The sequence below is a fragment of the Meleagris gallopavo genome, chromosome 1 (genome assembly GCF_000146605.3).
Source record: "Meleagris gallopavo isolate NT-WF06-2002-E0010 breed Aviagen turkey brand Nicholas breeding stock chromosome 1, Turkey_5.1, whole genome shotgun sequence".
Taxonomy (NCBI): Eukaryota; Metazoa; Chordata; class Aves; order Galliformes; family Phasianidae; genus Meleagris; species Meleagris gallopavo.
In genome coordinates, this window is record NC_015011.2 from 46,927,202 (window position 1) to 46,948,416 (window position 21,215).

Here is a 21,215-nt window from a genome sequence, read left to right on the forward strand (position 1 = left end):
TTTCCACCTGCCCTTTTGTGTCTCAATTCACCAGCTTCACAGTACGTTACAAAGCTCTCTTCACACATGGACCCAAATTTCCTCCCAGACAGAGTTATCGACTCTCACTGAAGCTGTAACAATTTCTCATATTCCTCCAGGGAAGGTGGTTCAATGGAGTTTTTTGCTTCAACTTCCAGAAAAGAAGGGCTTATCTGTCACACTAAGGTGTCAATGGTTTGCACTGTTCTTTAGGTTTGCACTGGCGATATTGATCGTAAATGCACAGGGAATGCAACAAAACTGTAAGTGCAGGTTTGAACCCATGAAATGCTGAGCAAGTTCGATCACAGCTGACTGCTGCAGGCATTGGGAGGATGCTGACAGAAGCAACGTGTGCTTGCAGGAGCAAACCCCAGCTACAAAACTCATTTGCAAACTACGTGACTAAGGATAAGAAAAAGCAATGCTTCTGTCAAGGCCCTCTCTGGAAAACAGATTAAGGACTTACCAGTCTGACTTCAGCATTTTTAGTAGAATATCAATGTATTTACTCTCCACCATGTTTTAATTCAATTCATCAAACAAATACGACCCATTAAACATTATGCACCTGTGAAACAGCAGCTCTAAAGGTCAGCATTTTCAATTCATGTTTAAAGAAATCTTGGCCTTTCCTGAAACCAGATCTTTGTATGTAACCTGCTTCTCCTGCCTGCCAAACTACAAAAAGGGAGCGTGATAAAACAAGATTTCCATTCATAATGCTTCCACCTTCATGCTCTTTGTGGGCTGCCTGCTTGCCAAGAGGCTCTTTAGAACTGAGCTGGTGGGGTATACAAGGCAGCCACATGAGGTGCCACCTTCTCAAGGAGAGATGAGAGAGAGGTAAAAAGAAAAATCTTTGCAGAGTTCAATGGGCCAAGTCTCTATTTGAATTTTGGTGGAGTAAATCTGATCTAATCCTACCACAAGTGATGGAGCTGTGCTGGATTTACACTATAGGAATTGGAAATCAAAATTTGGTCTGCCAAGTCCAAAATTGCAAAGATCTTTTCCTAGCTCATAGGAGGTTTAGTATCAAAAATACTGATACTTGTTTGAAGAAGGGATAAAACGCCACCATAAATGTGAAACACAGCATTTAACTGTTGCTCCAGACCTGGTTTACACAGATATTAACAACTGTGCAATGTAGGAGGCAGGAGAGCCTCATACAGCACTGTTGCCCAGCTGCCCACGAAAGTGGTCACAGTAAAGTTCAAGGCGCATCTGGACAAAGCTCTCATGCAAACTGTGATTTTTGGGTGACCCTGATTTGAGGGTGGGCTCAATAATCCTTACAGGTCCATTCTAGCTCCAGGCATTCTATGATTCTATGAGCTCTTCCCAAGAAAGAAAAGTCTCACTGTGGGTAGAATGGGGCAGAATGTCTTCTGTAACAAGTGGAAAAAAAATAACAAAAAACCCCCTGTAATTATTTTATTAAATGATTACTTTAGTAGAAGTAGATTACTTTATTAAATGACTACTTTAGTTCAAAGACTAATTTGAGAAAATAACACTGTGTATTAAATGTATATCTTTTGGCAACGGAACATTTGGTCAAAGAACAAGAAAAATATCGTAATTAATTTATTCCCATCTACTCACCTAAAATAACCTGCCCTGGGTTATTTACTTACAAATTAAATTAAACAGAAAATGCCTGGATTTCGCAGTCCACTAAATCTCTTTCTGAGGAAATGTTGCCAGTGGTCAGCTTAAGTCTCCCCCTTTATTCAATTAGACCTGATTCTGCCTAGTTAAATGTCTCAGATTCGTTGAAGAGTGACTGCAAAAGGAAAAGACTGCTTGTGCCTCTGTTTGTTTCTGTATGATGCACAAAGCACGGTCAAGACGTTCTTCTCAATAAAGGTGCTGCCCTCATCTCTCTGTCACACCAAGTCTGCAGGGAAAAAGGCAGCCCACTTCTCTTGGATACTCCCATCAGTCCACAGCAGTTTTGGGGTCACTGTCAGCCACATTAGCTGGCCAAATGCACACTCCGGCATGAAATGCTGGGGTACCCTGCTCCTCCCACGAAGGATATTTCTGTTGGTTCTGATTGCAACCCAAGGATGCTCCCCTAAGCTCACAGGTAACAGCTGGCCAAAGCTGGTGCTCTCTGCATATTGCAGCATTCAAACGCAGATGTGGGAAGGCCTGTTTGTGCAGTAACTGCCAAGAAAACTGGCTAGAGACAGGGAAAAATGAAATGTCAGCGACATGATGGAAGCACAGTGGAAACAAGAGGGCTTAGCTGGACCAGTTCAGACTGGTTACTCACTTAAGCTAGCACCTATTTAACTTCAGGAGCTGATTAACACTTCTGAGAGACAGTAGCTTTATTAAAGATTCAATTATTTTTCAATTAAGATGTAAGAGCTGTATTAAACATCCCTGAAAATGCCACAGCGTCCTACAGCTCTTTTCAGGGAAAACACAAGCTAGCATTCTTGGCATTTTTAAGGTAAAACACTGGTAAAAATAAAACCTTTTAAAAAAAAAAAAATCACAATTGTCAAAGTCTTTACACTTCTTAAGGAAGAAGAAAAGAGCTCATTCTTTTGCAGCTCTCTTCTATCTGCTCCTTCCCCTCCTTGCTTTTTCTCTGTTGCAGATAATTCCACATGATTAATAGGCTCTCCTCAGCAGTGCTACACAGTTAGCTCTTTTAATCTCTCTTTGAATCTGAGTCTCTCTAATCCCTCAGCCCTTCGGCCCCAGGAGACTCCACCTGAGGATCACAGAACAAGATAGTTCTCTCTATTTCAACTTCCAATCTGCAAGTCTACAATCGAAGCAAGTTCAAATTTACCTTATCTGCCATGATCATAGAGGAGCCTCCATGGATGCCCAGGATGGGAGTGAGGGTCTGGGCAGAGATGAAGTCCAGGATCTGGGCAATGGCTTCCTGGTCTGTGTCATCAGCAAATACCACCCCTTGAATCTTCCGGTCTGACATGAGGTCACAGATGCGGGTGATGATGCTCTTGGGATCAGTTTCATTCATGGCCACCAGCTCCACCCGGGGCACCACTGAGAGGTGGTGGAAGTCATCTTTCTCGTGGGCATCTTTGATGGCCACTTCGTCTGAGGTCCCCACCAGGATGACCGCAATGCCAATGCTTGGGTGGCTTTTTTGCGCGTGGGTCCCGCTCCCTGTTGTTGCAAGGACTGCCAGCACCAGCCAAAACCTCGGAGAGTAGCACTCCACCCTGGGCCTCATCTTCAGCTCTTACGCTCCCTGAGAAATAAAGAAATAAAAGAAAAGGGGGAAAGTGAGAGAAAGGGAAAGTGATTAATTGACAAGTCAATCATGCACTCAGCATTCAAGGCAGATCCATCGATCTTCCTCAGCCAATAGCTGTCCTCCCACCAGTCTTTCTTGTCCAACGCCCAGTCCTTCTGTTGCATTCATGGCAACATACTAAGTTCTGGTCTCTACCCCAGAGTTTGAAGTCACTTCAGAGTGACAGCAGAAGATGGGATCATGTCATCTATCTTAGGTCCCATGTCATGCTGAGACCCAAGTCAAAACTGATTTTGAGAATTGAGGAGAATTGTCCACTGACAGCTGTTCAGCTGTCTTTGTGAAACTAATTGCTTATGTCAAGCCCATGTCTAAGTGCTTGCCCTAACACAAAGGAATTATTAATGTTTGTGATCAGTTCGGCCTTCTTCTGGATATACAGGCAGAGAGGCTGAAAGGACCAGACAGACAGGGCTGCCTTTTACTGCATCAGCACAGCACCTCTAGAGTAAAGACAAATGGGCAAGACCATTGGATGGATGTGGGTGGATGTTACTCTGCATATGCATTGCATACAGTCCTCTTACCCAAGGGACACACACCACTCATATCTTTAGTAGTCAGTCAGTCTTGTGCCTTTCACCTACACAAAGTCCATTTGTTTTTAAAAAGCCAGGAATGCAAAATTTCCAAATGGTCATAGCTAAAAAATGAATCAGTGAGGTATGGACAGGACATTCCCTCCAAGACCCTCATGACAATACTTTTTTCCAATAAGCAGAAAGACTCAAAGAGCTTATTCTCCACTATTGCACCAAGAAAGTTACAGTGGTCTTTTCTTTGAATATATCCACTTTATTTTATAATCATAATAGTAGAAATGGGACAGCCTGGTGAAGTCATCTCTCCAGCTCCTGTCTGAGCAAGATTGTTCCCACCTCTTTATTCACTCTTGATTTAATAGTACCTCACATTTTCAAGCACTTTTCATTTCAAAGGAACTTAACAAACACTAACAAATTAATCCTCGCAGCACTTACAAGGAGTAAGTATTACCAAAATCCTACTGATCTGGTGACAAAAACAGAGCAGTGACCTCCCTGTCCACTCATTACCCCTTTGGGAAGTGGCACTGCTCAGCCTGCCTATCTTGGGCCACTTTGCTGTCCCAAGCAGATTTCAGGCATTTCAAACTAGAGAAGACTTTTCCTTAGACGTTCACACCCAGAAGTCTGTTTTTCAACAGCCAGGCTCACTTAGAGTAAGTACACCAGTACTACACCATTGACCCTCTAAGCCTTCAGGAATCTAGAAATCAGACTCTTTCATGTCCTTCACAGTCACGTGTCTCTCTATCAAATGGACAGAAGGTTGCAGTAGCAGGGACAATACCAACAAGACTTTGGAGAAGTTGGAAGTCCACCCAACAGCCTGCGTGATGCCAGTCAGTCCCAGCGAAAGGGTTCATGCAACTCCACTCTGCCTTGCCCAGGAGAACACAGATGCTCAGTACCTGCTCTCTCTCTGCTTAGCATGGCAATGAGACCATATCCTGCATTGTTATTACTGGATAAATAACTGGAGAATAAAATAGATACTAAATATGCACCAGAGGAACCAAATCCACTTAGGAGACTGAAAGCGACCATGGGTACAAAGCACCAATCGATTCTAAACTCTCTGACAGATCTGCTTTCTGAGAGATGTTCACAAGAACCAAGGGACTTCGAGAGTTTGGCAAAATGAACAGCTAACTTCATTCCAGCAGGACTGTTATCCTCCAATTACGAGTCACTAAATTAGATTCCTTCACAGTGAAATGCAGTCCCCACTCCTGCAATGCTTTATTAACTTTAATGCACTCTGTACGCTCTCTGTCTCTCACTTTCTTGCTCACTCACTTTAATGCTATATTTGCTCTCTTTAAAATATGTCTCCTGCGATCTCTGCATAGTCTCGCACAATCTATTACGCTTGGTTAGGTAATGGCTAGCTGTGATACGCAGGGAGCAGACTCTAGGTTTTTCCCAGACCCTCTCCCACCAGGAATACTTTACAGGGCCTTCCAACACAGAACTCAGAGAGCAGCAATGCAGGAGCTACGCAGGCAAACATGACAGTTGCCTGCTTTCACACCCAAGCATAGATCTTTCCCATAGGGAAAAATGTTGGCCAAGAAATCCGTTCCCTTCTTTTCATCTGCTTCAAAGCCAATTAATCTCTAGCAACTACTTTCAAGAGACGGCAGAAGAAGGCCCAGATCATGAAGAGCATTTAGGTGCCAACATACTGAATGTTTGGCTTATGGGATGTACCCCTAGACAGATTTTCTCTTCAGTACATGATGATGGGGCTCCCTGCAAAGTGCCAGAAGCTCAATCTTTGTCCAGTGACACAGAAAGTTGCCAGGGCTAGGAAAAGACTAATGTGAAGAAGTCATAGAGCCACCACAGCCAAATGTCATCTCCCTCCACTTTGGATCCTCAGCGATGAGCCCTATTCTGGCTCAGGTAAAGCAATGCTTAAGTAACCTTGCCTATCCAACCACCCATGACAAGTCTCCCTCCATCTCTTACTCAGACATAACTTCTCTGTTAGTGTGTTTCAGGAACACGGACGCTGGTTGCTGGCACGTAGACCACCCACCTGAGGCAATACCGGGTATCTATTCCTGGTACCCTGGTGCCCTGGTAGGAAGGACCCAGGGTTGTGATAAGGCAGGAGTACATCAACAAAGCGTACCCAAACCAAGGATGGTGGTACCCTCAGCTAAGGTTGGCCTCTACCATTCAGACCTAGTACACTGCCACAAGGCATGAGCAGGTTCATAGCACAGAGTTACACTGTGCAAGTACAGGCTGTTAGGGGTTGGTGCTGGGATGCCTGTTCCGATCTCTATCTCTCTTTCCTCCTCTAGTCTTTCTCACCATGAGCCCTTTTTGAATGAATGCTAGTAAAGGGCACAGGTACACCTGCACAGATATTGTAAGACTAAAGTGATCTCAGAACTATTGTGAAAAGTTGTTTCGTATACAGCAGCAAGTTTTACCTGTTTACTTCTGCAGTGTCCAAATGGGAAAGTTTGAGACACCCAACTGAGGAAACACCAGAGGTAGGGTGGGGACATCCTTGTGAGTGTTATTGTTTTCTCTTACACCAGTGAGTATTTGCAAATTCACAAGGAGAAACTCATAAGATCATGATAAAGCTGCAGTTCTAAAACAGAATTTGTCTCTAGTTGCTCCAAGTAATTCTAATAATCCTCAACTCTAATTTCATAAGCCAAGAGTGACTTTTAAAATGCATCAAGGTGTTTCAATACAAAGTATTTTACATCAGTAGGTTTTTTCCTTATCAATGATGCAGGGTAACAGTGTCAGGAAGGCTCTTCTGCCTTTCCAAAATGTTTTGGTAAATCTCAAACTCCATTTGAGCCAGTAATGTCTCTCTCTCTTTTTTTTTTCTTTTTAAAGACATTATTCCACACTATTATATTCTCCCTTTCTCCCTGGTACAGAATGCATGACAGGGATATTAGACAAAGTGCTTTTACTAGACATATCTATATTTAGTACATAAACATGCCTGTAAAATGATTATAACTCTATAATCTTATTTTATTTACCAATAAAACATATCCAGCATTGTAGAGGAATGCAGCATCTACTTAATGCTGCAGAACAATATTACACAATCACTGTTAAAACAGGGAGGGAGACCTAACTTCTCCAATTGAAAATGCATGTAGGTAGTCAGGCAGCAATTACTCAGTTGGAATTTGGCCAGGACCAAAAGGTTAGACTACTTAAAAATATCCTGAGAACCTTATTTGACAGTGCATTTTATGTGGATCAAATCTAAGATAAGTATTAATAGAAAATTATTAGCTGCACAGCCAAAATACAGCTCAGCATTTAGAGATATTTCTGGGAAAGTACACAAATAGGTCACTGTGCATTCAACCAAGCTAACTGTAAATAAAGTGCTACGCCACATAGAGCAAAGTGAGGCAATCTTTAGGTGGGACATAGCATTGAGGCAGAAGATGGGGTCAGCTCTGTTGTGTGCTCATGCCAGTACCTCCATCTGATGCAGCCATGTGCAGCAGGCCCTTGCGAAGGTATCTGCAGGGCCCGAAAACCCCACCCCCAGCAAAAGAAATGGAAGTCCTGAAATGCTTCAGACTCATATATAAAGCTGCCTTAAAGGCAGCTTTCCTAATTAGGATGAAGTTGATACCCGAGACAAGGAGCTGAACATCATCAGAAAAGTGTAGAGATGTAAGATCTGGACAATGAATGAAAAATAGAAAAAAAAAAAAATCAACCCTCATGTTTACAGCCCCAGTTGAAAATAGGAAGAAATCCACCTCAGCTGTGAAATACTCCAGAAAGCTGGCAGATGTTTTGTGCCTGGTATCCAACACACCACCAGGGAACAGCACAGTGCACTGGCAGTGCTGTAGGGAAGTTACTGCACTAGACAAGCAGAAGCCTGATGCATATTTAAGTTTTTCTCTACTACCTGCCATACACATAAAGCTGCAGGAGCTGGGAACACCCATGCAAAGAAAGGGGCAGGGTTGATTCAAATCCCACAAACTGTTACTCCTGAAAGCTGGGGGTTAAGTCACTAAATATCGCACTGTAGTTTACATTTAAGTTTCACCAACTCCCTGACTTTTGTCAACCCAATTTCAACTTCGTACAGCATTCCATTCTCATGGTTAACACCACCTCTCCACTCAGGACACACTGTATATTGTCTGCCTCTGCAGATGCACCCCTCACCTCCTAACACTGCTTTAACCATTCTCCTACCATAGCTCCAGCACAGCTGATTTGTACACTAACAGCTCTTGTGCTGCTGTTCTCCACACTACCGCTCACCAGGTAGATGACATAAGTGCTCATAAATCTTCTCCTGGCTCATGGCCCTGTTATTCCTGGAACTATGTAAACAGAGACCAAGATGAGGATGGATGTAGGGCACGATGGATGTGTCCTGGAAGCACCTGTACATTTCAGGTACTGATAAACTGTATGAATGACACTGCAGGAAAATATTCATACATTCAGAGCAAGAAGATGGCAGAGTCTACAGACATCAGAGGTTCCATGCCCAGTGATGAAAGTGATGGCTATCCGGCACCTGTGTCAAAAAGGTTCATTGTAGTGACTCTGATTGAGCTCCTCCCAGTGCATTTCAGTAATCCTCAATGATAAATAATATATTTTATAAGCCATCTTCAAAAATCAGTTATTCTCATTCTGACACACAAACTTTTCTTTAACAGTGGCAGAAACATTTCTCCAAGGCTATTTGGACAGGTCTCCTTGCTGCTTTTCACAGCTCTTCCCTCTCCAGCAAGTATTATTTATTTCTGTGCTGCCCCATATAGATGCATTTTCATCTAACCTTTATAAATAAATTTTTAAAAGAATCTTCTTTTCTCTCAAATTAACTTTTTTTGTGCTCTCATTACTTCACTGATAGCTTTTCTTCCATGGGTGGAAATAGGTGTGTAAGTTCAGTTCTTTCAGTTCTACTCAATTTATTGTCTTTTCACCTGTTTTCCTTTATTAACATAAGCAAAGACTCCACACTAGACTGGGCACTATCAGATTCATCTCATATATTACATACTTATTCCTCCCCATCTCTAAAGGCTAGATTTGCTTCTGCCTGCTCAAGAGGTCTATCCAATGATAAGGTCCAATCAAGCACTTCCCCTTTTTTTCTATCCCACACAAAGGAGCAGTTCTCTCTCTACACTTAAGGAGGTACAAAGAACACTTTGATCATCAATTAGACCCAAATCATTCCCAACAGATGAAGAACTGTATCTCATTACTGTAGGCTTATCCAAAGGTAAGTTCCTAGCATCCCTCCCACTTACTTCCACCCACGTATTTTACGTACCATGGGGACAGCTGGTACAGCCACAGCCTCCAAGCTTCTATTGAGTCCAGTACCAAGTGATTCATAGAAATTACACACGAAAATCCTCTGCTTAACTGCCCTTCTCCCAGTCATTTCAGGGTTCTGCAGCATCTGCTTTATCGCACTACCTGCTCTGAAACAACTCAAACAATAGGATTACCACTGCTAGGAGATGCCTCCAAGGCTCACATTCAGAAACATTTCTCTAAACTCAGCTTAAATTTTCCCTTTGCTCAGCTATCCTGTTACTTCAATAATATCTCCTTCATTCAGCCTAAAGAATTTCACTCTCTCAACTCACCATTTCCACCCTGAAAACGCTTGTAAAAAGGTTATCTGATCACCCCTGGGGACTTTTCTCTGCAGCAGAATTTCAGCTCTGTTCATCCCTACTCCTAAACTGAGCCCCCTTGGGCCCTCAGCAGGATGAGCAAAGGAGGAAGGCAGCATCAGAGCAGGGAGAGCAGGAGTGAGACTGACCTGCTTCCCCAGGCTGGCACACACGTGCAGAACGGTGGGAGTCAGTGTGACATACAAAAGCCATTAAGCGAGACAGCAGGTCAGTCTGGCATTGTGCAGTGCCAACTTCTAAATGCCAGGGCACAGAGGCTTGGCACAGCCATTGCTCTCTGTGAGCCTGGCTATGGAGCCAGACTGAAGCCACTGTTCCCAGGGCAGTATCTCACCCCTAGCACCCTGTTTGGATAAGTTTAGAGGGACGAGATCCCACCATCTGGAGGGGTCAGCTACCGCAGCTGCCACTCTGCACACACTCCATTTCAAACAAGGTTTTCAAAGCTTTCAAGGTCTTTTCATCATGTGTGGTATCCCACTTTTGAACATCCCCTGTGTCAGGCTCAGAGCAAATCATCCAAAGCATGGGAAACATCTCTGTGCACACTGCCTCTCCAAAAGGATTTCAGAGTGGTTGAAAGTAGCTTTGCTTCCTAGAGAGCAGGACTAAGGGAAGTCAGGTTTAAACAGGCAGCAGAATTCTGCACCCAGAACACCACCACTTTTGCCAGATAAATCAAACTGGAACAGCTTGGTAATCCATGCTAAAAATCCCTGCCTTCCTTCTTTAATTCTCGTCTTCCACTTTTCACTTCCAAGCAGAATTCAGCAGCTCATTAATAACCTGATTACATCAAAGACAGATTTCTGAAACCTGGGATTTAAATACCTCCAATCCATTAGCATCCATAAAAAACACCTTTAACTTTAGTTAGATGGTTTGGAAAAGCACATCCTCTGCACTTCTGATTATTTGCTGTATTAATTTGAAGCTTTCTACTCAACCTTGATCAACTCTTCATTTTATGTACTTAGCAGATTATGACATTGAATTTTTAAAAGTTGGAAAAAATCATAAAAAAGAGAAGTATTATTTTTTATTTCCTAGGATTGAAGGACTTTCCCATTCCATATACGCTCATATACTGCACTCAGTACCCTGACAGGACATCCACAATGTCTCTGGGCACCCCGTTCCAGCACCTCACCACTCTCACAGTAAAGAACTTCCCTTATTCAATCCCTGAATCAACTGTTTGAAGGGAAAGCAGAAACCAGGCAGGCGGCTGCCAAACACAATGCCAGCGCAGAAATCCCATAGGCTACTCAAGACTATCTCTTGATGTAGGACTTTGAGTTCTTTGGATGCCACATGTAAACACTGTAAAAGCCAAATAACAAAGGTTTTTTCCAATACACCATAACACACCATAAGAAAGAATATATGACTCTTTCTTTAGGCAAATTAAGGGATTCCTTCTGCAACACTGAGAATCCCAAGAAAAGCTTTTGAACCAGACCGTGACAGGCTTTAATTGCAACTGCACTTCGGATATGCCCCTCCGGTTTGTTGCCAATCTCCTCAGATACAATGTACAACACTGAGTAAATCACAGAATCACAGAAACATAGAACAGCCAGGGTTGGAAGGGACCTCGAGAATCACGAATCTCCAACCCCCCTGCCACCTGCAGGGCCACCAACCTCCCCATTTAATGCTAGACCAGGCTGCCCAGGGCCCCATCCAATCTGGCCTTGAACACCTCCAGGGACAGGGCATCCACAACTTCTCTGGGCAGCCTGTTCCAGCACCTCACCACTCTCTCTGTAAAGAACTTCCTCCTGACATCCAACCTAAATCTTCCCTCCTTCAACTTAAAACCATTTCCCCTTGTCCTGCTGTTATCCACCTTTTCAAAGAGTTGACTCCCCTCCTGTTTGTAGGCTCCCTTTAGGTACTGAAATGCTGCAATGAGGTTACCCCGCAGCCTTCCTTTTCTCCAGACTGAAAAAGTCCAGCTCCCTCAGCCTGTCTTCATAGGGGAGGTGCTCCAGCCCCCTGATCATCTTTGTGGCTCTCCTCTGGATCCTCTCCAACAGCTCCCTGTCTTTCTTATACTGAGGGCTCCAGACCTGGACACAGTACTCCAGCTGAGGCCTCACAAGAGCAGAGTAGAGAGGGACAATCACCTCCCTATCCTTGCTGGCCACCCCTCTTCTGATGGAGCCCAGGATAACCATTTGCTTTCCAAGCTGCAACAGCACACTGCTGGCTCATGTTAAGTTTTTCATCCATCAGGACTCCCAGGTCCTCCTCTGCAGGGCTGCTCTCAAGGACTGCTCCTTCCAGTCTGTATCTTCAAATCTTCAAAACAAACAAGCCTATCTCCTCAGAAAGATCTTTATGGGTGCATGTTTCAGCCTTGAAGACCATGCAGCAAAAGCAAGCTAGGAAACTGTACTGCCTCTGCTGCTTGTAGCACCTCTGTATCAAATCTTAACCAGTCCTAACCAGAGTGCCAGAGTTCATGAGACCTGATCAGGTTCTCATAAAGGTGTAACAAACAAACGAAAACCAAAACAGCAGATAAGAAGGCTCAGTGTCCAAATACCAAGATTTGAGTGGGGCAAAGAAGCTGCTAAGTGGACCAAGTCAATGTTGCAGCACTACAGATCTTGATGGGCTACATCCTGCAAACTGCCACTATCCCTCAGGAGCTTCACGGTCTCTTGATATGGCTACTGATATACAGCGTTTTGGGAGCTGAGGTTTGTCACCATGCGACCCCGTAAGAAGGCCAACAGTGCTTATTAAAAGAGTAGGGGAATAAATCAAAAGATGAGAGGGACTAAGGGGTGGTTTTAGCATAAGTGAAAAGACAGACCACAGCAATCTGAGTCAAAAGGAGTTGAGAGCTGTCTCTGGTCAGGATGGGTTACTACACCCAGACAACCCTGTTCTTAAGTTTCCTTCCTTATGATTGCCTGTCCTGTGGCAAAACAGGCTTAATGTACAGGTGGAAGCCAGTGATGAGCAGTACCTCATAAGGGTCTGTTTTGGGACTGGTACTCTTCAACAACTTTATAAATGACCTGGATAGTGGGATTGAGTGCACCCCCAGCAAGTTTACAGATGAGTGGTGCAATCAATACAACAGAAAGAAAGGATGCCATTCAAAGGGAGTTGGACAGATTTGAAAAGCAAACCCACTGGAATCTAATGAGATTCAATAAGATCAAACGCATGGTGTTGCACTTGGGTTGCAGCAATCCCAGATACATGCACAAACTGGGATAAGAACTAATTGAGGGCAGCCCGGTGGAGAAGACATGGGGTTCTGGTAGATGACAAGCTGGACATGAGCCAGCAAAGTGCTCTTGCAGCCTAGAAGGCCAACTGCATCTTAGGTTGCACCAAAAGAGTGGTCACCAGCAGGGCAAGGGAGGTGATTGTCCTCCTCTACTCTGCCCTTGTGAGGTTTCATCTGGAGTACTGCATCCATGGAGCTACTGAAATAGGTCCAGAGGAGTGCCACAAAGATGATCAGAGGGCTGCAGCACCCTTATAAAGAAATGCTGAGGGAGTTGAGCTTGTTTAGCTTGGAAGAGGCTCCAGTGAGACCTCATTATGGACTTCCAGTACTTGGAGGGAGCTTATAAACAGGAGGGGGACTGACTTTTTTACAAGGGTAGACAGTGATAAGGCAAAGGGGAATGATTTTAAACTAAATGAGGGGAGATTTAATTTAGATGTTAGACATTCTTTACTAAGAAAGCAGTGCGGCACTGGCACAGGCTGCCCAGAGAAGCAGTGGGTGCCCCATCGTTGGAGGCATTCAAGCCCAGGTTCAATGGGGCCCTTGGCAGACTGATCTGGTGGATGGCAGTTCTATCCATAGCAGAGGGTTGGAACTGGATGATCCCTAATGTCTCTTCCAATCCAAACCATTCTATGATTCTGTGAAAATCAGGTCTTTCCTTTTCCTAGCTATGATCTTCAGCAAAGGATTTTTCTGTTATTATTATCTACCTAGGAGGAGTAACAAGGAAACCCCCTATGTGACATCTAAAAAGAGTGTAATTCAAGATGCCTGGAGTTGTATACTCTCACCCCAGCAATATCATAAAAATCACTCATCCCCTTAGAAAAACTTGATCCTTACAATAAATATAAAGTCAGGATGTAGGAGGAATTGATGACTGCAAATTAGGAATTCCTTTTGTAGCTTCATTTTTATTTTCCCTTCCTTGTTTCTTTCTTTCCCTCTTTTACCCTCGCCACCTCAAACTTCCCCCTTTCCTAGTATTTCATTCCCTCAGTTCAAAGACCAGTAAGGCACCAGCCATGAAGCTGCTGGATACAATATGTTTTCACACTATGTTAGTGCTGCGCACCAGACCATGCACTGCCTGCAATTCTATGACAGGTCAGGGCCGATTTATCTCACCAAGACCTTCAGTCAGTAGCATCCAGAAAGCTTTCCCAGCTGGAGAGACCCAACCCAGCATCAGCTGACCTCTCCCTCTTCTCAGCAGTCCATCATATCTATGGAGTTGTAGTGATAGAAACATACAGGCAAAGCCACATATGGACAATGTCTAGTCACTGGCTGTTGATGCTGCAGGAATAAGGATGGAAGCTCTAATCCAGTACAAGCAAAGATTAGATTTGGCTGTGCTGAATGCCATTTCCATGCACTTCCCCCCTCCCCCCCCCCATCCAGATTTCTCCACTTTCTCTTTTCTCCAGCCCGTCAAATTTGTTCATGCTGGCTGCTTAAGCCACTTTTCCCAGTAGCACACCTAGCAGTTCATTTCCCCCATGATACATACAAGGACATATCAGCACGTGCCTCCTCCCAGCCCAGCTCCACTGCTGGCTTCCTCAGGGTGCAGCCCCACTCCCTTGGGCCACATCCTTCTACACGAATGTTACTATAATATACATTTGCAGCACATAAAAAAAGAATATTTGGTAGAGAGATCAGGAAGGAACAATCACCAAAACTAAATAATGATCACAGTAAAGAACATACTATCAATAAAGAAAAATTAATCCCATGGAATGAGTATAGCTATGGGTTTCTTAAGCTTTACAATCAGTTCATACTTCTGAAACAGCATAAAGGGGCTCAACGTAATAGAAAATACATAATTCCAATACCCCCACAAACTTTCTTCAGTCTACAATATGTCCTAACCTACCATCCTATTCAGCTTTCTGCATTCATCACTTACCTCTACTCCATATTTTGTCCTCCATGGCTCCCACAGTCATTCTATTCTTCACTTCAAGCACTGTTACATTTTTTGATCCACCAATGGCACCTCAGTTTATTTGCATTCATACTATTAGGTATCTGCTTTTAAATCACAAAAGCATGGAGAGAATGAACCACAAGTAGTGAAGCCTTGTTCTAATCCTTTACACCATCATTCAAAAAAAATCAATAAGTATTTTTGAAAGTGTAAACACTGTTGTTTTTGTTCTTCACTCTTTGCCTTATTCTCCTCATCAGAAAGATGAGATGCACCTTCTCTGTTTCACAGAGCTAGAAGGTTTAATTATTTATTGTATTTAAAGTATTTCCAGCTCTCAAGTGATAGAACTCCAGGAGTTGAGATTATTGCTTTCCACTACACTTCCCCAAAGGCAGTAATGTCTTCTTGTGAGATCATATCCAACATTACCCACAGGATTCCAAGAGAGTGTATTAAAGCCTGTCTGTCCAAGATCTTCAGGACAATAAATCCTAGCTTAGCTAGCAGCAGAGAGAAAGAATCACTGTAATACCACAAATAGTCATGGTTTCCAAGCAAAATCCCTGATATTCAAAATCAACTTTGCCATAGTAAGTCAAACTCCAAGATACCGCTGAACAGTAGTTTCTGACAAAACAACACATCGTCACCAAATGCCAGTTTGTTAAGCCTATTTCTCGTGAAAATATCTCAGCTCCCGGTACATTTTCACCAAAGCAGCTTTTTGGCCAAGAGCAAGAGCAATACTGAGCTGTGGTGAGAGAGGCAGAGCTACCGTGGGCAGCCAGCCTCTGGGATCTAGGCTGGAGGTCTGGCACTTTGGAGCAGCAGGTGCCATCCTTCTGGCAATTTTAATCGAGACCTGAAAATCCCCTGTTTTATCAAGTTATCTGCCCGTGGGTCTGCAGAAAAAAAATCTATGGAAACAGCTTGGTATTAATTCACTTACAGAATCTCACAGTACAAGATCTCCTAGCAGTGCATCTCAGAAGTGGAGATCCTCAGACCCTGGGTTTAACAGATCTGGGGAAGGTATCAGAGCAGAGTCACTTGGCTCATATTATACACCCAGGTAGTCCTGTAGACTCTGATTCCCTCCTAGACAGAAAGCCTGTCCTTATACCAGGAAGCCTGGAGACACAGCATCATCTGCCCTTGGATGCAATGCCTTTCTGACAGTTCCTGCTTTGGTGTCCCATTAGGAAGACACTGAGAGGAGCTCTTTTCAAAACCAGGAGGTGTTTTTCCCCATGAAGCTGTATGGAGTTATAAATATAAGGATGCCCAAGTATACTAAAATCCATAGAGTCTTTTGCATGTACCTGTTTCTATGTACCTCTGTGCCAAAAGGGAATGTAAAGTCCCTGCAATCTGATCTGGAAATGTTCAAAACACGTTTTTCATGGGTTTTAACACCTTTCTGAGGCACTGGGTAACATGAAAGGGATCAGTCACTCCCTGCATCTTTGTCTTGGGAGGGAGAGAGACTGAGACAGAGAGAGAAAAGCTGGAACAAACAAGCCAATATGCATTATCACCTGGCTGTAATGCCCTGGAGCGCTCTCAGATCCCTTTCCTCTGGTTTGTACTTATCTTCTGAGTCTAAAAACCTCCCAGGATCTTATATCCCTTCCCACACTAGCACAGTCCTGTTACCAACCCATCAGAGGCTGGGAATACTTCAACAAGACTAAAAGCAATATGCACATGACTCCTTTCCTAACTAAAAGGGTCACAGGATGTACTACCAAACCATGGCTGATCTCCTGGCCCTGGAGCTGAGTTGAGCTGGTGATTAGCTGTGCAGCCCCACCAGCCAATCCATTTACCCAGGCTGGTCTGACATGTGGCTAAGGGACTGTCCTCTCCAGATCCACCTACCTTAAAGCTTCATTCACTGCTTAAAATATTATTTATTTATGAAAAGTAATAGGCTAAAAGTATATATACATATTAAAAAAGTAAATAAAAAAAATCAGGTGGCCTGCCATTAAGGAAAGAAAAGCACTCAGGCAGTGCACAGGGTCCCCAAGGGAGGTGCCCAGACCTGAGTTACTGCCAAGATAACATCTGCAGGGAAATAAGCCATCAGATGCACAGGAATGGTGTGGAGAGGTCCAGAGCAATGAGGAAAAAAAGGAAAAAAGAAAACAAGAAATGAAGCAGGCTGTTTTGCCCATAGTTATTGTGCTTCGCAGAAGTCACAGGTGTCTTTCACTCTTCTTTTGCTGAAGCAGATTCCCAAATGCCCCAGTATCTGCTTCAGATCATCAGGCCTGCCATACCCCATTCCAGTTCATAAGGTTTAGTGACTATCACAGCAGAGCAATAAAGAGGAATCTTTCCATAGCCACTCTGACCTGATGGGCCCACTCTCCTCTCCCTTCAACCTAAAGGGTCACCTGCTGCAACAGGAATGTTGATACAAACAGAGCATCCATCCCACACCAACAGAAATACAAAGAGGATGATGCTTCACCAGATAGCTGGAAATTTGTTACAACAGGAAGAGAAACACTCACAGAAAACTCGTCACTAGCACTCATAGAAGTCTCCTGGACTGGCTACACAGGGCCTCTGGAGTCATCAGCACTGGGTACCAGCAGTGAGGAAGCATGGGTGTGGAGGAGCAGTCACACAGGCAGTGAGAATCACAGGCCTTCTCTGCCAGGCTGCTGGGTGCACCAGCAACCCTGGGGCTACAAAGACACATTCAGGCAGGGAGAATGTTTTGTAACAAGAATAGAAAAAAAAAAAAGAATAGCACATACCAGCAAAGGAAGTAGGATAATGAGTCAAACCATATGAATAGCGTTAGAACACTTCAAGCAATGGGTGAAAGTAGGAGACCAAGCTCTTAAGGGGGCTCTGCAACATAAGATATGCAGAGCACAAGCCTATGGATATCACTAGCCCAGGAGACTACCCTTTCCATCCCAGTATCAGCTCAGAACCACTGCTAGCACTGGTGTTCATCCTGGTTTCAAACAGCTCTGTAAAGGGTCACCACATTAGGCACCATGCCTAAAAATTCAGATGACTGACAGGCAACTGTACTTTGTCCACATGAAACCTTTGGCTGTCCACCATACTGTAGGAATCAGTGGAAGATCCCTGCATCTTCTGTATTGCTTTCTGAGTTCCAGCAGACACCACTGTGCCAGTATGGAAAATACAATCACATATAGAAATCTCAACTAGCGGTATCCTTGTTTTTTTCTTCCTCTACACAACTTGATTGGATTTCTGTTCTTGATAGTCCTGATCTGTCAAGGGTATCTTCCAGGTACATCATCACAGCTGACACAGACATCTGCTGCAAGACCACAGATAGTGAAAAAAGGCAACCCTGTGGGGATGGATGAGCATCATTGAATGACCGAGTCCACTGCCTCTTCTCCTGATAATGATTTATCTAGAATTGGACTGAAAGGAAAGAGGTGATCCAACAGTAATGGCACCAAACCAGCTGATACATGAAGAGCTGCTGCACAACGGAAAGGGGAATGAAAGAGAGGATTTTCTTTTCCTTGTCCTCAGGGTGCTCACCTTGTTCAAGGGTGCCCACTGCCCAAAAGAGACAATCAGTCTGTTCTGGTCACAGGAACTTTTCTGGGGAAGTGGGAATGCCATTGGTGCCTCCTCTCCTCTACCACACGCTGACACCCATGCCAGCTGCTGTTCCCATGGCCTCAGGGATCAAAAAGAGAAAAAGCCAAGGGGGAGGAGAAAGCAGGACAGAGAAAGCAGAGCTAAGAGTAAAGGTGAAAAGTCAGAAGGACAGTGAAAATAGGAGATAAAGATAGGAGATATAGCAGAGAGGCAGTTGCTTTGCAAGCTGTAGCTAAAAATCTCCCAACGTTTACAGCAAATGATGCATGAAAACACACTGTCAGGAATGTGATGCCCAGAACCTATTGCTACTAAATATTTAATCTGATTGGCAGGGAGCCGCTAAAGCTTCAGCATCAGGATTGCAGGCTTCTATGGAGCAACAGGTAAGGCAAATACATCAACATGTGGTGAGTGATTCACCTTGGCTGCCATCAGCCTTCCCAACCTGCAGAACCACGCAGGAAAGAAATTGTTGACAGATATTAAAAAGGAGCAGAAAGGGGGTACCGGAATGATACAGTTTATGTACTTGGGTTCCGCCGCAAGCTTAGAGACACATGGAAGGTGGGTGTAATGAGTGTGTTCCTCAGCAATGACAAGATGTTGCTCAGAGATCTCACACAAGGCAGTTCATGCCTCTCTTGCACTGTAAAGTCCCAGAGCAGCATGGTCACACTGACGCTGCAGCTCTAATGGCCTGCAATTCTCCACATATAATCCCTGAAGCCAATCTGGAGTAAACTAATAGTTGCCTCCAGCAATCAGCTTCTGCCGTCTGTCAGGCAGGAAGCAGGTCAGAACGTCCTACATTCGTGCCACCTAATGCCAGCAAAGCTGGTGGAGCGCATGCAGGTAGGGAGACTTTTGGGGCAGGAAGCCTCATTAGCACATAATGCAGTACATCAAGGGGACAGCCACTGCTAGCAGGGGCATATATGTGTATGCTTTTGCTCAGCCAATGCAGCTCCTGCTCACACAGCCTCCACAGTGGCTGCATTGGCAGTAGCTCTGCTATCCTATACAGGCTCATTCCTAGAATGAAATTTTTCACTTTTTAAATATAGTGTAACATTTTAAGCTTTACAGTACAAAGTAAAGCTTACAAAGTAGATTATATATAGATATACCCAAACCACATCCCCCACCATCACCCAGCACACCAGCAACACAGGTGTAGTGCTTTGTAAAGACCCTACAAGGGCAAACATTGCATTGGCATTGATAAGTCATGAACTATGCAAAACCAGTAGCTTCCTTCCAAAACATAATAGATATACCTATAGATAGTTGAAAACATGAAAATTCATTACAAAAATGCAGGGAAAAACAATATACTGTACACTTGTTTCACAGAGGACAACGAAATGCAACTGTATCCAGAATCCCATATCATGCAGGATATCTGCAGATTTAACACTGGCTGCTGAGTCTGAGGAGTCCAGGATTTTGGAAGTAACAGCACTGGTACTAATTTCCCCAGGCTTAGAGCTTGCAGGACCGGGGACTCATCACAGAGTAGTATTCACCAGCACAAATCCCTCATCATAGTTCCCTGTCTGTACTTCTCGTTGATACTCTGTCTCTGTCACAGCTGTTCAAGGAGCTGATTTCTTCAGAATATGCTTTGTGAAGTGCCTTTTTGTTCTTTATTTCTTTTACTAAGTGCAAAATCAGTGAAGAATGCCAAGGGTAGAGTTCTGAAAGTCAAGACCAAGTAAGATGTACGTACTTACGGCATCATCAGCTCCAAAGTCCCACAGACCTCTCCAACACAAAAGAAAGAACACCGCAGAACACAGTCGTGTTGCGCACACCCATTGCCCCAACCCACAGATGAGCATGCACTGGGTGACTTGGGCTTTGACAAACCCTGATGCCATGGCTTTAGGCACAGCCACCCCCAACTTGCACTGCTCACCAAACGCTGCTGCCTGAAGCTGAAGGGGTGTGAGGAGAGGCATCTGCATTGCAGCCACACCACTCGATACCCTGACAGGCTGTCTACAGCCAGCAGCAACAGTGGCCATTTTGCACAAAACTGCCAGGCCATTGAACTACTTTAGGAAGCAACTGCTGGGACAGGAAAAAGAAATGCATTTAATAACCATAGCTGTTTATTAACTGAGTAAGAGCCGTGAATAATCCAGGGAAAAGTCAAACATGGGATTGCTCTGACCCGTCTTCTATTCACACCACAAGCTTAGTCTTCTCTGCAAGGCAGCATGACCCCACCTGCTTGCAGCATTTCAGTTTTTGCCTTAAAAAGGAGTTCTTCTGAGTTTACAACAAAAATCTGTTTCCTTGATCCTGTGACTCTTTGAATTCCTTAAAATTGCCCAGGAACTAGCGGTGTCATTGGCACACAGTTGCTGTCACACATGGAGCTGAAACATTTATTTTACAAACAGCCCTCCAACTGGGTATCACAAAAAAAATAAGTTTGTGATGTTCTTTACATCAGGCTTACGGAGCTCTTTACCCAGAAAAACTGGAGCCACAAGCTGAGAGGACATGCAGATGCACAGCTCTTCTTCTCATCCTCACCTCTTCATTCCCCCCAGAGATGCCATACTGCTCTTAAAAGCAGTTCATGAAATTAATGTTTCCAGGTGTGTGATATCCTCCTGATCTCTGAAAATGGACCATCTCTGAGAAAATGTGCAGGATGTCTTGGATACAACTTGATAAGAAACCATGAGAACAGCTCTTGCTTCTTGATATTTTCCTGGGCTTGTCAAAATAAGAAGATATAATACTGCACAAGGACTAAAAATAAAAAACAATTAAGCTAATTCATACCTCAAAAAAAGTTTACAACAAAAGGGCA

At 43.9% G+C, this 21,215-nt stretch overlaps 1 protein-coding gene across 3 annotated transcripts in view; it reads right to left on the reverse strand.

Annotated features, from left to right (window-relative positions):
• Window positions 1–21,215, reverse strand: part of GRIN2B (glutamate ionotropic receptor NMDA type subunit 2B) — a 203,443-nt gene that overhangs the window by 164,990 nt on the left and 17,238 nt on the right. For all 3 annotated transcript variants that reach the window (XM_003202222.3, XM_019614309.1, XM_019614304.1), the window contains exon 2: window positions 2,840–3,268. In XM_003202222.3, coding sequence (XP_003202270.2) covers window positions 2,840–3,250 — 411 coding nt within the window. In that variant the 5' untranslated portion in view covers window positions 3,251–3,268. The remainder of the gene's footprint in view (window positions 1–2,839; window positions 3,269–21,215) is intronic.